This window comes from Bufo gargarizans, chromosome 10, assembly GCF_014858855.1.
Source record: "Bufo gargarizans isolate SCDJY-AF-19 chromosome 10, ASM1485885v1, whole genome shotgun sequence".
In the NCBI taxonomy this organism is placed as follows: domain Eukaryota; kingdom Metazoa; phylum Chordata; class Amphibia; order Anura; family Bufonidae; genus Bufo; species Bufo gargarizans.
The window spans coordinates 2,785,858-2,810,611 of record NC_058089.1 but is presented as its reverse complement, the minus strand read 5'-3'; the positions used below and the strand labels follow the sequence as shown (position 1 = coordinate 2,810,611).

Sequence of the window (24,754 nt, the reverse complement as noted above, 5' to 3'; positions counted from 1 at the left end):
AAGGGTTAACGACGTATGTAAAATCAGTTTTGAATACCTTGAGGGGTGTAGTTTCTTAGATGGGGTCACTTTTAGGGAGTTTCGACTCCAGGGGTGCATCAGGGGGGTTGAAACAGGACACGGTGTAAATAAACCGGTCCATAAAAATCAGCCCTCCAAAAACCAAACGGCGCACCTTTCACTCTATGCCCCGCTGTGTGGCCGTACAGTAGTGTACGGCCACATATTGGGTATTTCTGTAAACGGCAGAGTCAGGGTAATAAAGATACAGTCTTGTTTGGCTGTTAACCCTTGCTTTGTTAGTGGAAAAAATGGGTTAAAATAAAAAATTTGACAAAAAAAAGAAATTCTCAAATTTCATCCCCATTTGCCAATAACTCTTGTGCAACACCTAAAGGGTTAACAACGTATGTAAAATCAGTTTTGAATACCTTGAGGGGTGTAGTTTCGTAGATGGGGTCATTTTTGGGTGGTTTCTATTATGTAAGCCTCGCAAAGTGACTTCAGACCTGAACTGGTCCCTAAAAATGTCGTTTTTGTAAATTGCTGAAAAATTTCAAGATTTGCTTCTAAACTTCTAAGCCTTATAACATCCCCAAAAAATAAAATATCATTCCCAAAACAATTCAAACATAAAGTAGACATATGGGGAATGTAAAGTCATCACAATTTTTGGGGGTATTACTATGTATTACAGAAGTAGAGAAACTGAAACTTTGAAATTTGCTAATTTTTCCAAAAATTTGTTAAATTAGGTATTTTTTGGTGCAAAAAAAAATATTTTTTTGACTTCATTTCACCAGTGTCATGAAGTACAATATGTGACGAAAAAAACAATCTCAGAACGGCCTGGATAAGTCAAAGCGTTTTAAAGTTATGAGCACTTAAAGTGACACTGGTCAGATTTGCAAAAAATGGCCTGGTCCTAAGGTGTAAAAAGGCTGTGTCCCTAAGGGGTTAATGTGTCCATGTTCTGAGATCTATAGTTGTTTTTAAACAATAAAGGATAAGCAGGCAGACTCTTAGTTTGGGAACAGGGTGTATTTTATTTAGGTTCTGGTATTCATGTAATATGTAGATAAAAAGCTTGTGTGTAGTTATGCGTAAAAGATAAATAGATATAATAAAGTGATCACCAATTTGTGAGGGGTGATGGATCCTTTTAGAAAAATATTGTGAAAAATTATTTGGGGGGAAAAAGGGGTGTGAGTAAAGTATCCTTCACATAAGTATGGGGAGTAAAAAGTCCTTCATAGAAAATAGTCCTTCATATAAAGTAAAATATTGGAAAAATATATTGGTCTTCCAGTCCTTTATAAAGCTGCCACTGAGCAGTAAAATAAAATAAAATCAAGTTCAGAATGTAACATTATATAGAGTATTAAGAGAGTATTAAAAAAGGCAGTATTAAAAAAGGCAGTCCCCCTTCTATAGTTGTAGTTCCGTTGGTGGGATATTTAGTGGATAGTAGTTTGCTGTTAGATAGAGGATAGTGCGTCTTTGCAGATTGGAATATTGTATATATGGCAAATGTTCTTAGTGGTTATAGTATTGTTTTTGTTTTTTGTTTTTTTAAGCGATTTTCTTATGTAGGGGTTCAATTTTTGCGGGATGAGGAGACGGTTTTATTGGTACCATTTTGTAGGACATACGCCTTTTTGATCACCTGGTGTTGCACGTTTTGTGATGTAAGATGACAAAAATGGCTTTTTTTTTTACACTGTTTTTTTTTTTAAGGTGTTTATCGGACTGGGTGGGTCATGTGATATTTTATAGAGCCGACCGTCACGGAGGTGGCAATACCAAATATGTCTATTTTAACTTCCTTTTTTTTTCCACTATTGATTTACTTTGTAAGCCCCAGTTACAGGGGAAATACGCCCCCCAGAAAGGCTGTACAGCAGAATACAGCGCTGTAAAGCCCCAGTACAGGGCAGATTGAGGTCTGTGAAAGACCCGACATCTCCTGCACTCTCCCAGCCCCGGCGGTCACATGACCTCCGGACCGGGACAGGAAGCGCACAGAACACACTGTCCCTGCCTTCTCTCAGGGTTGCTCTGCAGCTGCGATCTCTGAATGGACGTTCAGAAATGTCCATTCAGTGATAGAGATCCACCTCCATTTATAGTCAACGTGCGGACAGGAGGTGGTTAACATGATTGATAATGCTCCGTGCCTCTCTGTGATCTTTTTGCTACAAAATCACGGCGACAACTTTATCTCACTGTGATTTTATAGTAAAAAGGTCACAGAGAGGCACCGACTATTATCAGTCATGTTACTGCTCCGTGTCTCTGCTGTCCGGAGCGCGGCTTGGCGGTCTTTCATGCAGCGGATTCCACGCACGGCATCCGCTCGTGTGAAAAAGCCCTAAGGGATTGCTCTCTCAAGCAGGGCGGCGGTGACAGATTCCTTTGCAGACAACAGGATTAAAGTCCAAATTGATGCTTTATTGTTATGACACTCCGGCAATTTACAGGCACAGCCAGTTATAATTCACTAGGTATCATGAAGTTCCAGCACCATAAAACATAAGCCAAACAAAATAAACTCCTGCCCGTCTGGGCTCTAACGAATACAAATTAGTTTCTAGCACACCTATTGAGCACAGATCACACACAGAGGCGTCTCTAGCCGGCCAGCTTCCTAGACTTTTTCCAGGCAGACTGACAGCCTGGGATGTGCTTTTATTTCCGCCTAACGATCCCAGCTGGCTCCCCCTGGGGATCCCTCAGGCTAGGGGAAAATCAGCCCTGGAATGGGGGTGGATTGGGGAGGAACCACTACCAAACCTACCTTCCCAGTCCAAATAAAATCCAGCCCTTGAACTTTTAACAAAACTGTCTCAGCAACCTTCACTTTGCTGAAACCACTTTAGCTTTTCTGGATTTTACTTACATCACCCAATTGAGAAACCTGGGTGAGATATACACCCCTTCCAAGACTTTTCCATACACTTTACCACACAAGGTAATACTTTACATTTTAAATTTTCAAGATTTCTGCCTACAGTGGATAGGAACATGCCAATGTATATCCAGACGCTGTGACATTTAAAGGGATTGTCCCACAAAAAATATACTGCAGTTTTCAAACCGGCATCTGGATCTGAATACCTTTTTTTAATTGGATGTAATTAAAGATTTTGCATAGCCACTGAATTATCGAATAAAATGTATTTGTATACACCGCCTGTTTGTTCTTTTGCTTATCACTCTGTCCACTTCTCTGAGGTGGACGCACATGCTCAGTTCCATCCTTCAGCTGCCTCCTGAGATGTGATAGGAAGAGAGCTACAGCAGAGAGGACACACCCCTGAACTGCCAGCTTGTTATAAATCTAGCTGAGCAGTTGGAGCAATGAATGATGAGATCTCTGGATCCTTGTGAGGTACAGAGCTGGTTCTACCTTTGTTAGAAAGAGACTAGCCTGTACTATATGATGTCTGGTTTTCAGTTTTTAAATTATTCACAGGATAACCCCTTTAAGAGTGAGCTACAATTGCATCCAGTCCACACATTTGGCAGCTGATTGGTTGGAGTGCTGGGTGTCAGACCCCTGCCAACTAGATATTGATGGCTTACCCTGAGGGTAGTCCACGAATAGTAAATAACCAGACAACTCCTCCATGTCGATGTTGACACCTGCGGCATAATTTACGCTTTTCTGTTCCAATCTAAAAACAAAATAAAATAAGTAAATAACAGAAGCATCAGATCTATTGGATGACATCAGTAACAGGCCGACGGGCCCCACTGACCACATTGGTAATCCATTATTATGCCAGACTAAATAGCACAGCATGTGCGGTATCTTGTACTAAATTATTGCCAGAATCTGCTATGAAGGCTCCTAATGGAACAGATTTTGTGTTTTTTTTGTAGTGTTTTTTTTTTTGCGTGTTCACTTGAGAATATTCCCACTGCTGGCCGTGCGTGAAGAGACGTCACCTGCAGCACCCAGACCTGCACACACGTAGTGGCTGCATACAGTCCCTCTACCTCCCGAGAGATGCCAAATGATGGGAAACATTGTGTAATGTGAGTATTGCCCAAGAGTGAGTGTTACATGTTATGTGGCCTGTGGGTGCACAACCAGGCTGTGTGAATATGGAGCCATACATCAGCTTGCATGCAAGTGTATACTGGCCCCGTGTTACACAGATCCTGAATACACTGCCTACAGAAATCTAGAAATGTTTTAATAATTGGGGCGTGCAACATCAGATGGTAGTTTTCTCTCCTAGAGGCACTATACGTATCTGGCAAAGTTGTGTTCAGGGACCATTACGGGGGCACACAGGGTCCTTCTGGTCCTGCACTTTAAGAGGGACTGTGCTGTGTTCTCCAGAATAGCTCCAAGGGATCTCACCACGATTTTCTTCTGTATTGATCCAGAAGAAAAAACGACAGTCTAGACTCGCAGGGTTTCCCAACCAGTGTGCCTCCAGCTGTTGCAAAACTACAACTCCCAGCATGCCTGGACAGCCTTTGGCTGTGCGGGCATGCTGGGAGTTGTAGTTTTGCAACAGCTGGAGGCACACTGGTTGGGAAACACTGGGTCCCATTATTATGAACACTTCCTACTGTTGACGTCAGCAGCGTGTAGCTCATGAAGAAAGTCCTGTGTGCTGAGCGGGCTCAGTGGGTATATCAGGTATGTGATAGGCTGTGTGCACACATATCCCTCAGTGGGTATATAAGGTGTGTGATAGGCTGTCTGCACACATATCCCTCGGTGGGTATATAAGGTATGATAGGCTGTCTGCACACATATCCCTCAGTGGGTATATAAGGTGTGTGATAGGCTGTCTGCACACATATCCCTCAGTGGGTATATAAGGTGTGTGATAGGCTGTCTGCACACATATCCCTCAGTGGGTATATAAGATGTGATAGTGTCACGGTGGGGAGTGGGGGAAAACTTCCCACCATATAGCGTAGGAGAAACAAGGGAAGCAGCTAGGCCTGGACACCAGGAAAAGGGAGCTGGTCACCTCCTAGAGGTTCCCTAATCCTCGCCCTGACTAGTCCTAACCGTATGAGCGGTCCTAGATGGTAAGACCGCTCATACCCAGGAACCTCGGACCCTAAGTCGCCCTGATCATCCCTGGAATAAGAGCAGAGGAGAGACAACCTGTTCTTCCACGACACGGATGAAAAGGAGTCTCACAGGCCTAGCAGCAAGGGAAGGGAAGGACAGTGCACAGCTGCAGCATCGGCAGGTAAGAGCCCAGAAACAACTCGCACTTATCTGCCGCGGCAAACAACGACGACCGGAACCCCATACAGACAGGATGCATGGTGGCCCCCAGCCGAGCTGCACACTGACTGGTGGTTCCCCCTCCGGTGAACCCTAAGACCCCCTTCCAGAGGCACAACACTCAGGGAAAATGTCTAGCAAGATGCTGGACTACAGAAACCAATAGACCAGACATGTAATAACACTAGACAAGACAACACCCACAACATGGACAACACCACACATATAAGAGGGGTAGAGAAGGGAAGGTGACACCGGGAAAACATAGAAAAGACTTTGATGTTCCACAAGGTGTCCCTCAAGCACTGGGCAGATGGTAGAGGCCTGGCAGGAGCACAGCTGCAGCACACAGTAAGGCCAGAGGAATACTGCAACCAGCCAACAGGCCACAGGCAAAATAAACCTCGTGGCCACACCCAGGACACACCTAAATCGCCACCAGCTAGATAATTAACCCCTCCGGCACCAGACAGGGAAGGCACCAGGAGAAAGGAGGAGGCACCTACATGCTGCAACAGCATGCACGGCAACCGTGTCATGGCGCACACCAAAGCCTGTGACAGATAGGCTGTCTGCACATATATCCCTCAGTGGGTATATAAAGGGAGTGATAGGCTGTCTGCACACATATTCCTTAGTGGGTATATAAGGTGTGTGATAGGCTGTCTGCACACATATCCCTCAGTGGGTATATAAGGTGTGTGATAGTCTGTCTGCACACATATCCCTCGGTGGGTATATAAGGTGTGAGGCTGTCTGCACACATATCCCTCAGTAGGCATATAAGGGGCGATAGGATGTCTGCACACATATCCCTCAGTGGGTATATAAGGTGTGTGATAGGCTGTTTGCACACATATCCCTCAGTGGGTATATAAGGTGTGTGATAGGCTGTCTGCACACATATCCCTCGGTGGGTATATAAGGTGTGTGATAGGCTATCTGCACACATATTCCTCAGTGGGTATATAAGGTGTGTGATAGTCTGTCTGCACACATATCCCTCAGTGGGCATATAAGGGGTGATAGGCTGTCTCCACACATATCCCTCAGTGGGTATATAAGGTGTGTGATAGGCTGTCTGCACACATATCCCTCAGTGGGTATATAAGGTGTGTGATAGGCTGTCTGCACACATATCCCTCGGTGGGTATATAAGGTGTGTGATAGGCTGTCTGCACACATATCCCTCGGTGGGTATATAAGGGGCGATAGGATGTCTGCACACATATCCCTCAGTGGGTATATAAGGGGTATTATAGGCTGTCTGCACACATATCCCTCAGTGGGTATATAAGGGGTATTATAGGCTGTCTGCACACATACAGTGTGAGGGGTGTGGCAGGGGACATTATACTGTGTGAGAGGTGCGGCAGGGGACATTGTGTGAGGGGTGCGGCAGGGGACATTATACCGTGTGAGGGGTGTGGCAGGGGACATTATACCGTGTGAGGGGTGTGGCAGGGGACATTATACCGTGTGAGAGGTGTGGCAGGGGACATTATACCGTGTGAGGGGTGTGGCAGGGGACATTATACCATGTGAGGGGTGCGGCAGGGGACATTATACCGTGTGAGGGGTGCGGCAGGGGACATTATACTGTGTGAGGGGTGCGGCAGGGGACATTATACCGTGTGAGGGGTGCGGCAGGGGACATTATACTGTGTGAGGGGTGCGGCAGGGGACATTATACCGTGTGAGGGGTGCGGCAGGGGACATTATACTGTGTGAGGGGTGCGGCAGGGGACATTATACCGTGTGAGGGGTGCGGCAGGGGACATTATACCGTGTGAGGGGTGCGGCAGGGGACATTATACCGTGTGAGGGGTGCGGCAGGGGACATTATACCGTGTGAGGGGTGCGGCAGGGGACATTATACTGTGTGAGGGGTGCGGCAGGGGACATTATACCGTGTGAGGGGTGCGGCAGGGGACATTATACCGTGTGAGGGGTGCGGCAGGGGACATTATACCGTGTGAGGGGTGCGGCAGGGGACATTATACCATGTGAGGGGTGCGGCAGGGGACATTATACTGTGTGAGGGGTGCGGCAGGGGACATTATACCGTGTAAGGGGTGCGGCAGGGGACATTATACCGTATGAGGGGTGCGGCAGGGGACATTATACCGTGTGAGGGGTGTGGCAGGGGACATTATACCGTGTGAGGGGTGCGGCAGGGGACATTATACTGTGTGAGGGGTGCGGAAGGGGACATTATACCGTGTGAGGGGTGCGGCAGGGGACATTATACCGTGTGAGGGGTGTGGCAGGGGACATTATACCGTGTGAGGGGTGCGGCAGGGGACATTATACTGTGTGAGGGGTGCGGCAGGGGACATTATACTGTGTGAGGGGTGCGGCAGGGGACATTATACCGTGTGAGGGGTGCGGCAGGGGACATTATACTGTGTGAGGGGTGCGGCAGGGGACATTATACCGTGTGAGGGGTGCGGCAGGGGACATTATACTGTGTGAGGGGTGCGGCAGGGGACATTATACCGTGTGAGGGGTGCGGCAGGGGACATTATACCGTGTGAGGGGTGCGGCAGGGGACATTATACCGTGTGAGGGGTGCGGCAGGGGACATTATACCGTGTGAGGGGTGCGGCAGGGGACATTATACTGTGTGAGGGGTGCGGCAGGGGACATTATACCGTGTGAGGGGTGCGGCAGGGGACATTATACCGTGTGAGGGGTGCGGCAGGGGACATTATACCATGTGAGGGGTGCGGCAGGGGACATTATACTGTGTGAGGGGTGCGGCAGGGGACATTATACCGTGTAAGGGGTGCGGCAGGGGACATTATACCGTATGAGGGGTGCGGCAGGGGACATTATACCGTGTGAGGGGTGTGGCAGGGGACATTATACCGTGTGAGGGGTGCGGCAGGGGACATTATACTGTGTGAGGGGTGCGGAAGGGGACATTATACCGTGTGAGGGGTGCGGCAGGGGACATTATACCGTGTGAGGGGTGTGGCAGGGGACATTATACCGTGTGAGGGGTGCGGCAGGGGACATTATACTGTGTGAGGGGTGCGGCAGGGGACATTATACTGTGTGAGGGGTGCGGAAGGGGACATTATACCGTGTGAGGGGTGCGGCAGGGGACATTATACTATAATGTAAGGGGCGGTATATATAAGAGCACTGGGTGAGGCCAGTATATATAGAGATTACGTGTAAGGGTACTTTCACACTTGCGTTGTTGGATTCCGGCAGGCAGGTCCGTCACCGGAACTGCCTGCTGTATGCAAACGGATACCATTTGTTGACGGATCTGGATGCGGATCAGTCTCACAAATGCATTGCAATACCGGATCCGTCTGTCCGGTTGTCATCCGGAAAAACAGATCCGGTATTTATCTTTTTCACATTTTTAAAGGTTTGCGCATGCGCAGACCGCAAAACCGGATCAGTTTTTCCGGGGAACACTTAGGGCCGGATACGGCATTAATGCATTTCAATGGAAAATAATGCCGGATCCGGCAAGTGTTCCGGAATTTTGGACGGAGAAAATACAGCAGCATGCTGCGGTATTTTCTCCGTCCAAAAACCGTACAGAGACTGAAGACATCCTGAACGGATTGCTCTCCATTCAGAATGCATTAGGCCCCTTGCAGACGAACGTGTCCGGATGCGTTCAGTGAAAACTGCGCAATTTCGCAAGCAAGTTCATTAGTTTTATTTGCGATTGCGTTCAGTTTTTATCGCGTGTGTGCAATGCGCAATGATGCGTTTTTCACACACGTGATAAATAATTGAATGTTTACAAACACCATCTCTTAGCAACCATCCGTGAAAATCGCATGCTTGCGGAAGCAATGGGTTTTTGACGCAGACCCATTTACTTCTATGGGGCCAGCGTTGCGTGAAAAACGCTGACTATAGAACATGCTGCGATTTTCATGCAACGCACAAGTGATGCGTGAAAACCAACGCTCATGTACACAGACCCATTGAAATGAATGGGTCCGGATTCAGTGAGGGTGCAATGCGTTCACATCACGCATTGCACCCGCGCGGAATACTCGCTCGTGTGAAAGAGGCCTTAGGATAAAACTGATCTGTTTTTCCGGTATTGAGCCCCTAGTACGGAACTCAATACCGGGAAAGTTTAACGCAAGTGTGAACGGACCCTAATAACTTCCCATTCCGCAGCAGAATCGTCACGTGTGGATGTACCCCGACAGTGGCCTCTGATTAGGTCATGTGATTGGGGGTCAGTCTCCTGGCTGTGTCCCCTGGACAGAACAGTAATCATTTCTGCACCTGTAGGAGCTTTTGACTTGTTACACAGCTCACGGGACACTGCAGAGCGGGGCACACAGCCTAGGGCAGTGGCAGTGGTCTGGACGCTGCTGGGACTTGTAGTTCCCCCACAGGCACTGGTAACGTACACACAAGTGCAAAGTACACACAAGACACAGGACATACACTTTCCCGCGCCCCGCCCCTCCTGTCTTCCCGTCTTCTGATTGGTCGGCTTGGATGAGTCGCCGCTCTGTGATTGGTTCTCTTCCCTTTTGGTTGATAAGGTGGCAAATTGAAACAAAGTATCTGCTATTTGGCGCTCGAAACTTAGAGCCTGACACCCAACGTTACCGGGTAACCCCGAGCCCCGTACACCCGACGTTACCGGGTAACCCCGAGCCCCGTACACCCGACGTTACCGGGTAACCCCGAGCCCCGTACACCCGCTGTACGGAATGCCGAGGACAGGACCCGCGGGGAGAGGTGAGTGGCGCTACCGGATGGTCTGCACTGTGTCCGTAGAGGGCCTTATCTACCGAGCTCACCCGGGGGACCCGGAACAGAGACCCGGGCACCGGCTGTTATATACTGACCTCACACACAGGGCCCTGTATAGAGGGTGTATATAGATACATTTACATAGCGAGCACGGATCTGGGTGAGGCCAGTATATATAGAGGTTACATGTAAGAGGCGGTATATATGTGGGCACTGGGTGAGGCCAGTATATATAGAGGTTACATGTATAGAGGCGGTATATCTGTGTGCACCGGGGTGAGGCCAGTATATATAGAGGTTATATATGTGGGCACTGGGTGAGGCCAGTACATATAGAGGTTATGTAAGAGGCGGTATATATGTGGGCACTGGGTGAGGCCAGTACATAAACATGTAAGAGGCGGTATATATGTGGGCACTGGGTGAGGCCAGTATATATAGAGGTTACATGTAAGAGGCGGTATATATGTGGGCACTGGGTGAGGCCAGTATATATAGAGGTTACATGTAAGAGGCGGTATATATGTGGGCACTGGGTGAGGCCAGTATATATAGAGGTTACATGTAAGAGGCGGTATATATGTGGGCACTGGGTGAGGCCAGTATATATAGAGGTTACATGTAAGAGGCGTATATATGTGGGCACTGGTAGGCCAGTATATATAGAGGTTACATGTAAGAGGCGGTATATGTGGGCACTGGGTGAGGCCAGTATATAGAGGTTACATGTAAGAGGCGGTATATATGTGGGCACTGGGTGAGGCCAGTATATATAGAGGTTACATGTAAGAGGCGGTATATATGTGGGCACTGGGTGAGGCCAGTATATATAGAGGTTACATGTAAGAGGCGGTATATATGGGCACTGGGTGAGGCCAGTATATATAGAGGTTACATGTAAGAGGCGGTATATATGTGGGCACTGGGTGAGGCCAGTACATATAGAGGTTACATGTAAGGGCTGTATATATGGGGGCACTGGGTGAGGCCAGTATATACAGAGGTTACATGTAAGGGGCCGTATATATGCGGGCACTGGGTGAGGCCAGTATATATAGAGGTTACATGTAAGGGGCCGTATATATGGGGGCACTGGGTGAGGCCAGTATATATAGAGGTTACATGTAAGGGGCCGTATATATGGGGGCACTGGGTGAGGCCAGTATATATAGAGGTTACATGTAAGGGGCCGTATATATGTGGGCACTGGGTCAGGCCAGAATATATAGAGGTTACATGTAAGGGGCAGTATACTGTATATATGTGGGCACTGGGCAAGGCCAGCATAGATATTATCTGTAAGGGGCATATATAGAGGACAGGGTGAGGGCAGTATATAGAGGTTACATATGTGTGTTTGTGTGTGTGTATATTTATTTGTTGTTGTTTTTTTACTGCTCCCATAGGACACTGGGACCCCTGTTATGGACTGTGCATGTAGAAGTCACTGTCCGGAGGAGCCCATACATATTCTATACATATACACGTGGCACACTTACCTGTAATGTTGAGGACAGTATATACAGCATTAAAGTGATCACCTATCTATACTGTCTGAGGCCACATATACATTACCACCACCTGTAACACATTGGTGATGTATAGTCCTGGTTTCTATACCTTCCTGACCACTGTGTACAGTATATACAGAGACTGGCCTCCACCATATCTGGGGGGGGATTCAGTATCCTCTGTGGGCCCTCAGAAACATTACATGGACAGGGTCTATAGGTGGGGGCAGTATATGACGTGTACACAGCTGAGGGGCCTGGCTCTGCCCTCACACATACTGTATGGACGGGTCTATAGGTGGGGGCAGTATATGACGTGTACACAGCTGAGGGCCCCAGCTCTCCCCTCACACATACTGTATGGACGGGTCTATAGGTGGGGGCAGTATATGACGTGTACACAGCTGAGGGCCCCAGCTCTCCCCTCACACATACTGTATGGACAGGGTCTATAGGTGAGGGCAGTATATGACGTGTACACAGCTGAGGGCCCCAGCTCTCCCCTCACACATACTGTATGGACAGGGTCTATAGGTGGGGGCAGTATATGACGTGTACACAGCTGTGGGTCCCGGCTCCGGCCCTCACACATACTGTATGGACGGGTCTATAGGTGAGGGCAGTATATGACGTGTACACAGCTGAGGGCCCCAGCTCCGGCCCTCACACATACTGTATGGACGGGTCTATAGGTGAGGGCAGTATATGACGTGTACACAGCTGAGGGCCCCAGCTCTCCTCTCACACATACTGTATGGACAGGGTCTATAGGTGAGGGCAGTATATGACGTGTACACAGCTGAGGGCCCCGGCTCTGCCCTCACACATACTGTATGGACGGGTCTATAGGTGGGGGCAGTATATGACGTGTACACAGCTGAGGGCCCCAGCTCTCCCCTCACACATATTGTATGGACAGGGTCTATAGGTGAGGGCAGTATATGACGTGTACACAGCTGAGGGGCCCGGCTCTCCCCTCACATACTGTATGGACAGGGTCTATAGGTGGGGGCAGTATATGACGTGACACAGCTGAGGGCCCCAGCTCTCCTCTCACACATACTGTATGGACAGGGTCTATAGGTGGGGGCAGTATATGACGTGTACACAGCTGAGGGGCCCGGCTCCGGCCCTCGCACATACTGTATGGACAGGGTCTATAGGTGGGGGCAGTATATGACGTATACACAGCTGAGGGCCCCAGCTCTCCCCTCACACATATTGTATGGACAGGGTCTAGAGGTGGGGGCAGTATATGACGTGTACACAGCTGAGGGGCCCGGCTCTCCCCTCACACATATTGTATGGACAGGGTCTATAGGTGGGGGCAGTATATGACGTATACACAGCTGAGGGCCCCAGCTCTCCCCTCACACATATTGTATGGACAGGGTCTAGAGGTGGGGGCAGTATATGACGTGTACACAGCTGAGGGGCCCGGCTCTGCCCTCACACATACTGTATGGACAGGGTCTATAGGTGGGGGCAGTATATGACGTGTACACAGCTGAGGGGCCCAGCTCTCCCCTCACACATACTGTATGGACAGGGTCTATAGGTGGGGGCAGTATATGACGTGTACACAGCTGTGGGTTCCGGCTCTGGAAATGTACAGTCTTATCCCCTGTGTATCTACTATATGCGGCTGTCCCAGGCTTGGTCCTTAGCGCCAGTGGACTACTACTCCCAGTATGCTCTGGAGGTCACGCCGTACGCCCTCAGCAGCAGCAGCCCCGCACCCCCTCCCGGTTCCCGCTCTATTTCCGGCGCCACTTTTTTTTGAAGTTGTGGAAATCCTGAGAAGTGACGCGTCTTCCGGTCCGCGGGCACGCCCCTCTACCAGGGCGCCCACTGATTGGTTCAGCCCTTATAGTGGGCGGGGCACCGAGGCTGTAGAGTTTGTATGTGTCGTGTTTGTTGGCGCTGGGGCTGCACTGACTGGAATATGGCGGCCGTCCATTATCTCGTTATAATAGATGAGGTCGGGCCTATGTACTGACCGGGTATTAGAAACGTGAGGAGTTTCCCCCAAAATGATAGTTTGTGCTTTGCACACATGGGCCGATCTGATCGGGCGACAGGATGATAATCTGCCCTGTGTAGGGAGAGAGAGAGAATAATTGGACGATAGGTAGTCAAACCTGCTGGGAAAATGTTCAATAACCGGAGCCTGTGACCTTAGAGGATGGCGCTGGACTGCCATGACAACGCAAACGTGATTGGCGCCACTGTCATCTGAAGCACCAGCATAGAATCGCATGGGGCCTCCTCCTACAGGGGGTCAAGGCCGGGGGGCCTCCGCCGTCAGTGACTGATGTGTATTCACCTCAGAAGATGATAACGTTGGGCTTCGTTCACAAAATCTGTGGCGGAGCAGGATGTGTCATGTGACCATACGGACGTCACGAAAGCGGTTTTCTGAGCTTTTAATACTGATGATGCGGACCGGTTCACTTCCGCATCTGCGCGTCTGTTCCCTGGCCCGGACGAGGATAGGACCGCTATATAGAGGGCCAGACATTCTGTAAAATGATGAACACACATGGCCCCCATCCATGTTTTGCGGATCCGCACTTTGCAGTCCGCAAAAACGCACCCAGTCATGTGCATGAGACATTAGGCTGCGGTTTATGCAAGTGTAGAACCTCAAATCCGTGGGCACGCACAGGGTGAGCGATATGGCCTAAAATCTATATTGCAATATAGTTTTAAGCATATGCGATATATATTGTTTTCTATATTTGGGGGGGTGTTTAAACTTCTTTTTTTTTTTTTTTTTTTTTTTTTTTTTACACTTTTTATTTAACTATTAGCCTCCTTTAAAGGGAACATGTCACCGGGATTTTGTGTATAGAGCTGAGGACATGAGCTGCTAGATGGCCGCTAGCGCATCCGCAATACCCAGTCCCCATAGCTCTGTGTGCTTTATTATGTATAAAATCTGATGTGATACATATGCAAATTAACCTGAGATGAGTCCTGTTCCTGAGATGAGTCACGGACAGGACTCATCTCAGGTTAATTTGAATATGTATCAAATCTGGGTTTTTTTACACCATAAAAGCACACAGAGCTATGGGGACTTGGTATTGCGGATGTGCTAGCCACCATCTAGCAGCCCATGTCCTCAGCTCTAAACACAAAATCCCGGTGACAGGTTCCCTTTAAGGGCTAGAACACTTGTCATATTCGCCCTAATAGAGCTCTACTAGGGTGAATAGGACTTTACACTCTCCCTGACCATGGCAGCCAGCCTCTGATGTGCCCCCCAGCCTCTCATGTGCCCCCCAGCCTCTCCCTCTGGTAACTCAAACCCACCTCCTCCCTCCCCAGTATTAATCATTGGTGGTATTGGCCCAGGGTCCCCCCCCCCCCCCATCATTGGTGGCAGTGGGTTACAATGGCAGCCAGGACGCTACTGAAGTCCTGGCTGCCATGGTATGTTAGTGAGCAGCATTATACTCGCATGCGCCGTGGCCGCTGGACGCTCCTTCTCATAGGTCTGTGCGGCGCATTGCTAATGCTATAAGCATTAGCAATGCGCCGCACAGACAGAAGGAGCGGCCACTGCGCACGTGAGTATAATGCTGCTCACTAACATACCATGGCAGCCAGGACTTCAGTAGCGTCCTGGCTGCCATTGTAACCGATCGGAGCCCCAGCATTACACTGCTGGGACTCCGATCGGAACTGCAACCAATGCAGAGACTGAAGAACATTCCCAGCACCCGACCTCTGACAGGACGCCTGTGATCTGTGTGATTAACCCCTCAACTGAGGGGTTAATTGCGGCGGATCACAGCGTGCAGTCATAGGGGCCAGGATATGGCCGGCACATTCATTGGTGGCGCAGTGGCCACAGGCCCTCCCCTCCTACTCTGTTCTCAATGATGGTCAGCGGCAGCCGCGCACAGTGGGGAGGGAGGGACTCCCTCCTTCTCCACTGTGCCGGCTCAGGAGAACATGGTGCGCGCCGAGAGCACGATCATATCGCGGTCCGGCGATATGCACAAATTTATATCACCTATATCGCCCACCCCTAATTCACACTACCTAATGCGCCTTTTCTGCAGATCACACATGGACCTATTTGTTTCTTTGCGTCCCCAAAAAATGCAGACCGCATACGGTTTCCATGAATGACCGAACTTTTCCTGTTTTTGTCAGTTTTGCGGAGAAGAATGGGGCCCACAAAAAGTGCAGGATGCACGAAGCCCCCATCTGTGTTTTTTGGATCCGTGATTTGCATACCGTAAAATGGATTGTTGTGTGAACGCCCCCTAACTAGTCTGATGGGCAGTGATGGGGCGCACATGCGTAGTCGGGGACTGCAGTAGTGACCAGGCTCCTTGAGCGCTCAGCGGTGTACTGAAGACGGTCTCTCCTTCACGACGCAGTGGGGGGAGGTTCAGACGGACCATTGTCCATCACCAAATCCTCTGCGTATCCCACAGCAGAAACCGCCGCGCTGATCTGCGCATTCTCAGCACGGTCTTGAAAACTATGCGCCAAACATCCTCACCGGCATGAACTATGCCGCAGCCTCCCATCGGAAACAGTGGGAGGGTGATTCAGCCCAGTTTTGTTACAAATTCATCAATCATCGCTGAACGAACAGCTGGATGCGTTTTATTTGTACTGATACACTGAAGCAAATCTACCCCGCTGGGAGTTTCAGCTGTAGCAAACCCTCAGCTGTAGAGGTTTTCAGACTTTTTTATTTTTTGCAGGACTTGTGTGAACATCGGCCACGTGTGAGAATTCCCCCCAGTATGGAGGACGACCAGAAGGTTTGTGGGAAGTAATATCGGGTGTAGTGTGAGTAACGGAACTGCCTGACGACTGATGGTTATTTCTGCGCATTTCAGGAGAACGCCATTTGTCCGGTGACTATACGTATCCCCCGGTCGCCATCAAAGCACCCGTCATCTCTGGTATTGACGGAGCTACAATGTGCAGCAGATAACTTACAAACCCCGACCAAACCATGTGACAACAGCGACCCCTGGACGCCAACCGCGAACCTTAAAATGCTGATCAGCGCAGCGAGCCCGGAGATCAGAAACAGGGAGCGTGAAATTCTAGAGGTGAGCGCAAAACCTGCAAATCCAGGGGGCATCAGAGGCTCCGCCATGCTTTACACTGCACAGCTAGTGAAATACAGCTTGGCTCCATTATAACGGTTTAGCTGCTGTCTCCTGATCCCCAGAGGAGATGCCTCCTTTCCCACTGGTGCTCTGTATTCTACTTTAATCCTCCGTCATGCTTTACACTGCAGCTCTGCTTGTTTAGACAGGCTGCCCTGTGTATGCACAGGCTCAGCACTATAGGAAAAAGTAATTGCAACATGCCAAAAGCACAGTATTTTGGGTTGTGCGCCACCTTGGCCACGTATAGCTGCTGTGTGTGGGTTTGTGCAGCTGCAGGATGTAATTAATGCCATTCACCCCTCCCCCGCTGAGCCCACCTGTCCATCGCCACCGTCCCAGCCCCTCCCTTTCTGCAGGAGGTGCGACAACAATCACGTCCTCGTCAGATGAGACACTTGGAGGTTAACTATTTGTACCTCGTTCCCGAGATCCTCCTGACATGACACTCTATTTATGGGGGGGGGGGGGGCTTTGATTCATTTAGAAACCTAATTTTTTTAAATAATCAATTAATTTTTTTAAAGGAACAGTTTTCAGGTGACGAGCTTGAAAAAACGATGCCAAGCCGCAAGGAGAAGAGTCTGGGACTGCTGTGCCATAAGTTTCTCGCCCGGTACCCAGATTACCCGAATCCGGCTGTGAACAACAGCATCTGCTTAGATGAGGTGGCAGGGGAGCTACGTGAGTAACACGTGCGGTATTTTTTAAAAAAAATGTATTCGGTTTTCTATTACACTTCATGGTCTATATTACAGATGTAATGTCGCTACTGGAAACCAATCAGAGCGTTTGTTACTTGCCTCATAAAGTTTAATTTAGTATGTAGATCCATAACTGTTGGGCACTTCGCAGCGGGCGTATACGCTGCGGAATTCCAGGTCCAAAATCGTCAGTAGCAGCAAATTAAAGCAAATCTCATCCGCACATTGTGTAATATAAAAATAAAACGCAGTGGAATTGTCCCCAGTGTGAGTGTAAGGCCTTGTTCACATTTCCGTTTTCACTGACGTGTACTGTCTGAATTTTCTTCGGACAGCACGCGTACCCATTGATGTCTGTTCACATTTCAGTATCTTTTTTTTACTGGCCGTAAAAAACAAACAAAAAAAAAAAAACGGGGACATGCACTACTTTGATCCGTGATATGGACCAAGCGCGCCCATTGAAGTCTATGAGTCCGTCAAAATCGCTGACAAAACACGGATGGCGTATCATTTTTACGGGGAAATAAAACTACTTTGCAATATTTTTTCAGATCATGATTTCTGTAGATCCTTCTGTGGGTGAAAATGGCACAAAAGTGATAATTCACATGCAATTTCACGCAAACCATAGGTGTAACATCATCGCGCAGTGCAAACAGGAGGAAGCTGGATACCTCCCCGCGTTACCCCGTAGATGGGCAGCGTTCCATCATGTATACATGGTTAGAGGATCAGGGGGGTTGGTGTGTTCTATTAGCTCTGCAAATTGAAGATATTCTGTGGAGAGACAGGTGCTTCAGAGGAAATGCTGACGGCAGCGTTTGCTAAATGATCCCCCTGTGAGTGAGAAATTCCTCACCTCTGGTGGTGAACAGGATGTTATACCCACCAGGGGCACTAGGTGGCAGGCATGTTCCAGTCACACTTCAGCCTTCCCTTGGCGCAGACCCTGAAAACGGATTTACTGCTTAAGGGTCCATTCACACGTCTGCAATTCTGTTCCGTATTTTGCAAACGGAATTGCGGACCCATTCATTTCTATGGGGCAGCACGATGTGCGGCCCGGATCCGGAAATGCGTACCAGCACTTCCGGGTCCGCATTTTCGTTCCCGGAAAAAATAGAAAATGTCCTATTCTTGTCCGCAGTTTCTACCACTTCGCTGCACATATTTAGCTGTCAGACACTAGCGATCCGCTAGTGTCTGCTCTGCCCAACCATCCCAATATAATTGCTTTTGGGGCAGCCGTTTTGCTAAAAAAAGAACTTTTATTAATATGCTAATGAGCCTCTAGGTGCTATGGGGGCGTCATTAGCACCTAGAGGCTCCGTCTACCTTCAGAAACTGCCGCCCCCAGCGCGTCCCTCCAGCCCGCCCATCTCCTCCTGAATGCGATCCTCCTTGTGAGCGTATGTATTCTGCGCATGTGCAGTGAATGTCTGACCGCTTCTTTGCTCAGACATCTCCACTGCGCCTGCGCGATGACGCCATAGTGCTCCGAGGAACAGGCGCAGGGAAGCTGTCAGACATTCACTGCGCATGCGCCGAATACATACGCTCACAAGGAGGATCGCATTCAGGAGGAGATGGGCGGGCTGGAGGGACGCGCTGGGCGGCGGCAGTTTCTGAAGGTAGACGGAGCCTCTAGGTGCTAATGACGACCCCATAGCACCTAGAGGCTCATTAGCATATTAATAAAAGTTCTTTTTTTAGCAAAACGGCTGCCCCAAAAGCAATTATATTAGGATGGTTGGGCAGAGCAGACACTAGCGGATCGCTAGTGTCTGACAGCTAAATATGTGACAGCGAAGTGGTAGAAACCCTTTAAGGCCTTGTTCACACGTCAGTGATTGTGAGCCAGAACCTGGTGTGGCTCTAAACACAGAACATCCCTCATGTCTGTGGAGGCTTCACTTCTGGTTTGGGCTCACTGACTAAACACTGAAGTGTGAATGAGGCCTACTATTGACGGTCACTGATTTTCCTTCTCACTTTGCAGGCGTGGAGCGTAGACGGATATACGACATTGTCAATGTCCTGGAGAGCCTGCATATGGTCAGCCGCCTCGCCAAGAACAAGTACGTCTGGCACGGCCGCAGAAACCTTCACCAGACCTTTGAGTTGTTGAGACGAGTCGGCAAGGAGAACAAATACGCCGAGCAGATCCAGCAGCTGAAAAAACGAGAGCAGGAGGAGATGGATTTACAGGACGATGCGTTGATCCCCAAGTCACTGGTGAAATCGGCAGAGATCAGCTTCGTGGAGCTGCCCGGACTGGAGTTCAGAGCAGGTAATTATCCGTCCTCTGAGAGCCTATCCATGTGGAGAGGGCTGCGTAGGACGCTGGCACCACCAGGTAGTCGCCCTGGCGAGTAGTCTGCAATATCCGAGTCTTTCCCCCTGAAGGCGAATCTTATTTTTCAGCTTCTGTGAACAGCAGGAAAGAGAAGTCGCTGCGAGTGATGAGCCAGAGGTTCGTCATGCTGTTCCTCGTGTCCACCCCGCAGATCGTGAGCCTGGACATCGCTGCAAAAATCTTAATTGGAGAAGATCAACTGGAAGATTTAGATAAAAACAAGTTCAAAAGTAAGTGTTGTTCGAGCGGCCATATGTGTGGTCTGTATGCGTACCTGTAAGGTACGGGAGCCGATCCCAGCAGAGGAAACCTGCCCCCGAATGACCCGGTCTGTCCTTCTCTTAGTACAGCCACGTTAAAGGGGTTTTCCAGGCTCCTGATACTGATGACCTATCCTCAGGGTAGGTCATTAATATCCAATCGGTGAGGGTCCAGCACCCCATCATCAATATCGGGAGCCTGGAAAACCCCTTCAAATTAGTATTCCGATCTTAGACAATCAGCAGATCCTCAGTTTATGCCATAAATCTCAAAGAAAAGTGGGTTCTACCTCCAGAATGGAGATCTCCCCCCAAACCCCGTCCCACCTGGAGAAGTGGCCACACATATGCGTGGCTCTCTCCATTCACTTGTTCTGTGAGAACGAGCTAAGCAAGAGCACCGTTTCTATGACGCTGGGTTCAGACCTGAATGTTCGCGATGGAGCGCTCTGTATGCGCGATTGTACGCGCGTTTGCAATTGCACATACAGAGACAAGCGAACGCCCATTGTCGCGCGTTCCCGCTGAAGTCTATGTACGGGGACGCGCGACAAGATGCCCCAAAGAAGCTCATGTACTTCTTGGGGCGTCGGGCGTTTTTACAGCGCGATCGTACGCGCTGTAAAACGCTCAGATGAGAACCATTCCCATAGGGAATCATTGGTTCTTGCCTGTTGCGCGTAGTAACGCGCTGTAAAACGCTCAGGTGTGAACCCAGCCTGAGGGTGAATGTAGAGTCGCACCCATAAGAGGCCCCCTGGGTGTAAAGACCGCTGACTGCCTCACTAGGAGGGGAGGGACGGGGTAGGTGAGCCCCCGTTTTGAAGATGGGAGTGGGATCCACATCTCCCAGATATTTGCCTTCTGGCTAATCTCCATTTTCACCATCTCTGTTTGCTGTTTTTTGAATGATTGCATTCTTGTTAAAATCCATAGTTTGAAAACGCCCCTCAGGGTTTGATGCCGTCCTATGTGCTGAATCCTGCAGCAGCTCCGCACGTCTCTCCTTTCCTGTTACATTGTATCAACATCAATACAATGTATCAGGAGAGGTTTGTGCTGTTGCTCTCGCTGATACATTGTAGCAAAGCCTTCAGACTGTTGAGCAGGAGAGGTTTGTGCTGTTGCTCTCGCTGATACATTGTAGCAAAGCCTTCAGACTGTTGAGCAGGAGAGGTTTTCACTCTTTGAATACATTACTCACATAGGTCTGGACAACAAATTAACTCTGACCTCTCTATATTTTGCCTCCGCAGCCAAAATAAGACGTTTGTATGACATAGCGAATGTGCTGAGCAGCCTGAACCTCATAAAGAAGGTGCACGTGACCGAAGAGAAGGGCCGAAAACCAGCGTTCCAGTGGACCGGTCCGGAAACGTCACCAGATCAGCAAGGTGTGATATGCCTGACTACTGATGTGTCCGTCATGTAGTGTAATATTCACATACAGCGCCTCGGCTGCATCTGGTTAAAGAAGTTCTCCACCTGAATAAAGCATGGGGCGACCCCAAGTAACACACATGCATTGTGCTAGGGCTGACACGGGTACAAAAGACACCAAAGAGAAAGCCCTGGAGTCCGGCTTCACCCCTCACCCTGCACCAGGCCTATCCTCCTGCATCTGCAACCTTCAGATAGGCTAACGACCCCTGCAGAATCTGGCATTCACTGCTGAGATTTTGTTACCTTTGTATCCATCACCTGTGAGTCCATGTCATCAGCTGCACTGCTCTCTTGTCCTTTAAAGGGGTATTCCCATCTCAGACAATGGTCTTCGTTGTCCAATAGGTGCGGGTCCCACTACAGGGCGGAGTGGGGAAGGTGGTGGCCGGAGAATGCCGGGTTTTCTGGGGTCTGGCCACCGCCAAACGCTCTCCCCATAGAGGTGAATTGGAGCGCACCACGCTTGCGTGGCCTAGTGATATACCCCCATTGTCTGAGATGGGAATACCCCTTTAACGTTTGTTACAATGTGTCGATGTGTGATAGGCTGGATACAAGTGTAACAAACCCTCAGCTGTTTTATGATGCAACTTGTGCAATTCCAAAGCAATCCGATTTTATGTATGGAATCCCTTGCTGGATAGAGCATCGCACATGGTATTGGGCCAAGAATTTATGTGGGGACCTCCAGGCGGGCTTTCTTGCAGATAACAATTCATGGTACATGACTAGGATATGTCACCACTTTACAGTTGGCGGGGGGCAGCAGCCTTGAGCACAGTACCAGTGAATGGGGCTGCAGGTCCTCTGTGAAGGTCTTCTGCACTGACTTGTCATTTTTTTTTTTTACATTTAGCAGAATCCACCCCCACCTCCACGTTACACACCTCCATAGCTTTGGACCTTCGGTCTCCCAAAGAGAATTGCGCCAAGAATCTGTTCGCCAGTCGCGGCAAGCAAAGCTTCACTCGCCACCAGTCCCTTATAAAGCTGGCAAAAAGTATTGAAAACGATAGGAGGAAGATCAACTCTGCCCCCAGCAGTCCAGTAAAGAGCGGTGAGTGTCTGGCGGGCCTAGCTAGCGGCGCCATCCAGTTTTTCTTGTGCGACTTCCGGTGTCTAACAGTTTTAAATCCCGTGGTCACTATTGGCTGCATTATGTAATGGCAGGATCGGAGCCATCTCCAGTTCGAGCTGTTGCAGCAGTAATGCATAACTAACACTTCCCGCAAATGTGCGGCCGCAGCTCCAGAGCCCACATCATCTTGTACCATACATGCACAGTAGATGGCGCCAAAAGGTTAAAGTATTTTGGCATTTACTCATTGTACTTGATTGGGGGAAATGTAGCTGATCTTTGTGTAAATCTCATTTTTGTATGTGAAGCGGATTCCTGCGATGTCCCCAGTAAGATGGCTCAGCTGGCAGCGATCTGCAAAGAACAACTCGACCAGACTAAGTAGGTTAATGGTGGAGGGTCTGTGTGATATGCTGTATGATAAGAAGATCCCGTCTGTGAGGATCGGGGGTCTGTGTGATATGTTGTATGATAAGATCCCGTCTGTGAGGATCGGAGGGTCTGTGTGATATGCTGTATGATAAGATCCCGCCTGTGAGGATCGGAGGGGGTCTGTGTGATATGTTGTATGATAAGATCCCGTCTGTGAGGATCGGGGGGGGGGGTCTGTGTGATATGCTGTATGATAAGAAGATCCCGTCTGTGAGGATCGGGGGGGTCTGTGTGATATGCTGTATGATAAGAAGATCCCGTCTGTGAGGATCGGGGGGGTCTGTGTGATATGCTGTATGATAAGAAGATCCCGTCTGTGAGGATCGGGGGGTCTGTGTGCTATGCTGTATGATAAGAAGATCCCGTCTGTGAGGATCGGAGGGGGTCTGTGTGATATGTTGTATGATAAGATCCCGTCTGTGAGGATCGGAGGGGTCTGTGTGATATGCTGTATGATAAGATCCCGCCTGTGAGGATCGGAGGGGTCTGTGTGATATGTTGTATGATAAGATCCCGTCTGTGAGGATCGGGGGGGGGGTGTGGGATATGCTGTATGATAGAAGATCCCGTCTGTGAGGATCGGGGGGTCTGTGTGATATGCTGTATGATAAGCAGATCATCCTGTCTGTGAGGATCGGAGGGTCTGTGTGATATGCTGTATGATAAGAAGATCCCGTCTGAGGATCGGGGGGGTCTGTGTGATATGCTGTATGATAAGAAGATCATCCTGTCTGTGAGGATCGGAGGGGTCTGTGTGATATGCTGTATGATAAGAAGATCATCCTGTCTGAGGATCGGAGGGGGTCTGTGTGATATGCTGTATGATAAGAAGATCCCGTCTGTGAGGATCGGGGGGGTCTGTGTGATATGCTGTATGATAAGAAGATCCCGTTTGTGAGGATCGGAGGGGGTCTGTGCGATATGCTGTATGATAAGAAGATCATCCTGTCTGTGAGGATCGGGGGGGGGTCTGTGTGATATGCTGTATGATGAGAAGATCCCGTCTGTGAGGATCGGGGGGGTCTGTGTGATATGCTGTATGATAAGAAGATCCCGTCTGTGAGGATCGGGGGTCTGTGTGATATGCTGTATGATAAGAAGATCATCCTGTCTCTGAGGATCGGGGGGGTCTGTGTGATATGCTGTATGATAAGAAGATCATCCCGTCTGTGAGGATCGGGGGGGTCTGTGTGATATGCTGTATGATAAGAAGATCATCCTGTCTGTGAGGATCGGGGGGGGTCTGTGTGATATGCTGTATGATAAGAAGATCCCGTCTGTGAGGATCGGGGGGTCTGTGTGATATGCTGTATGATAAGAAGATCCCGTCTGTGAGGATCGGAGGGGGTCTGTGCGATAATATCAGTACTTCTGATAATCGGTTGATCCCTACTAATAATAAGAAGATGATCTTGTCTAACAGCATTGAGTCGGGGGCTGCCCGGAGATGGTGGGAAGTGTTAACCTCCCTTTAAAATTGCAGAAAGTGGGGGTTTGTCTCCTCTACGTCAGTTTCACTTATTAATGAGGTGAATAAACGTGATATTTATAGTTTTCAAGATCTCTGCTTACTGTCGGTGAATAGGGACTGATCTGTTACATTTAGAAGCTGACATATTCCGCAGCGCTGTACAGACATTATCATCAGGCTGTCCCCAATGAGGCTTCCAATCTAAGGTCCCTATCAGTCTGTCTTTGGAGTGTGGGGGAAACACGGGGAGAAATTACAAACTCCATGCAGATGTTGTCCTTGGTCGGATTTCATCCTAGGACCCCAGCGCTGCAAGGCACCAGTGCAAACCGCT

The 24,754-nt window shown here is 49.2% G+C and overlaps 1 protein-coding gene across 8 annotated transcripts in view; it reads left to right on the top strand.

The window, feature by feature from the left end:
* The first annotated feature begins 9,846 nt into the window (after window positions 1-9,846).
* The window catches only part of E2F8 (E2F transcription factor 8), a 20,392-nt gene continuing 5,484 nt past the window's right edge, over window positions 9,847-24,754 (top strand). For 2 of the 8 annotated variants that reach the window (XM_044269413.1, XM_044269406.1), the window contains exons 1-9: window positions 13,448-13,507; window positions 16,257-16,316; window positions 16,395-16,613; window positions 17,201-17,357; window positions 19,380-19,670; window positions 19,805-19,966; window positions 21,253-21,390; window positions 22,299-22,496; window positions 22,826-22,898. In XM_044269413.1, the coding sequence (XP_044125348.1) occupies window positions 13,472-13,507; window positions 16,257-16,316; window positions 16,395-16,613; window positions 17,201-17,357; window positions 19,380-19,670; window positions 19,805-19,966; window positions 21,253-21,390; window positions 22,299-22,496; window positions 22,826-22,898 (1,334 nt within the window). In that variant the 5' untranslated portion in view covers window positions 13,448-13,471. Of the gene's footprint in view, window positions 10,001-13,446; window positions 13,508-13,545; window positions 13,658-13,678; window positions 14,196-16,256; window positions 16,317-16,394; window positions 16,614-17,200; window positions 17,358-19,379; window positions 19,671-19,804; window positions 19,967-21,252; window positions 21,391-22,295; window positions 22,497-22,825; window positions 22,899-24,754 lie in introns of those variants that run through there. The other 6 variants (XM_044269410.1, XM_044269409.1, XM_044269408.1 and 3 more) reach the window with 6 other exon arrangements.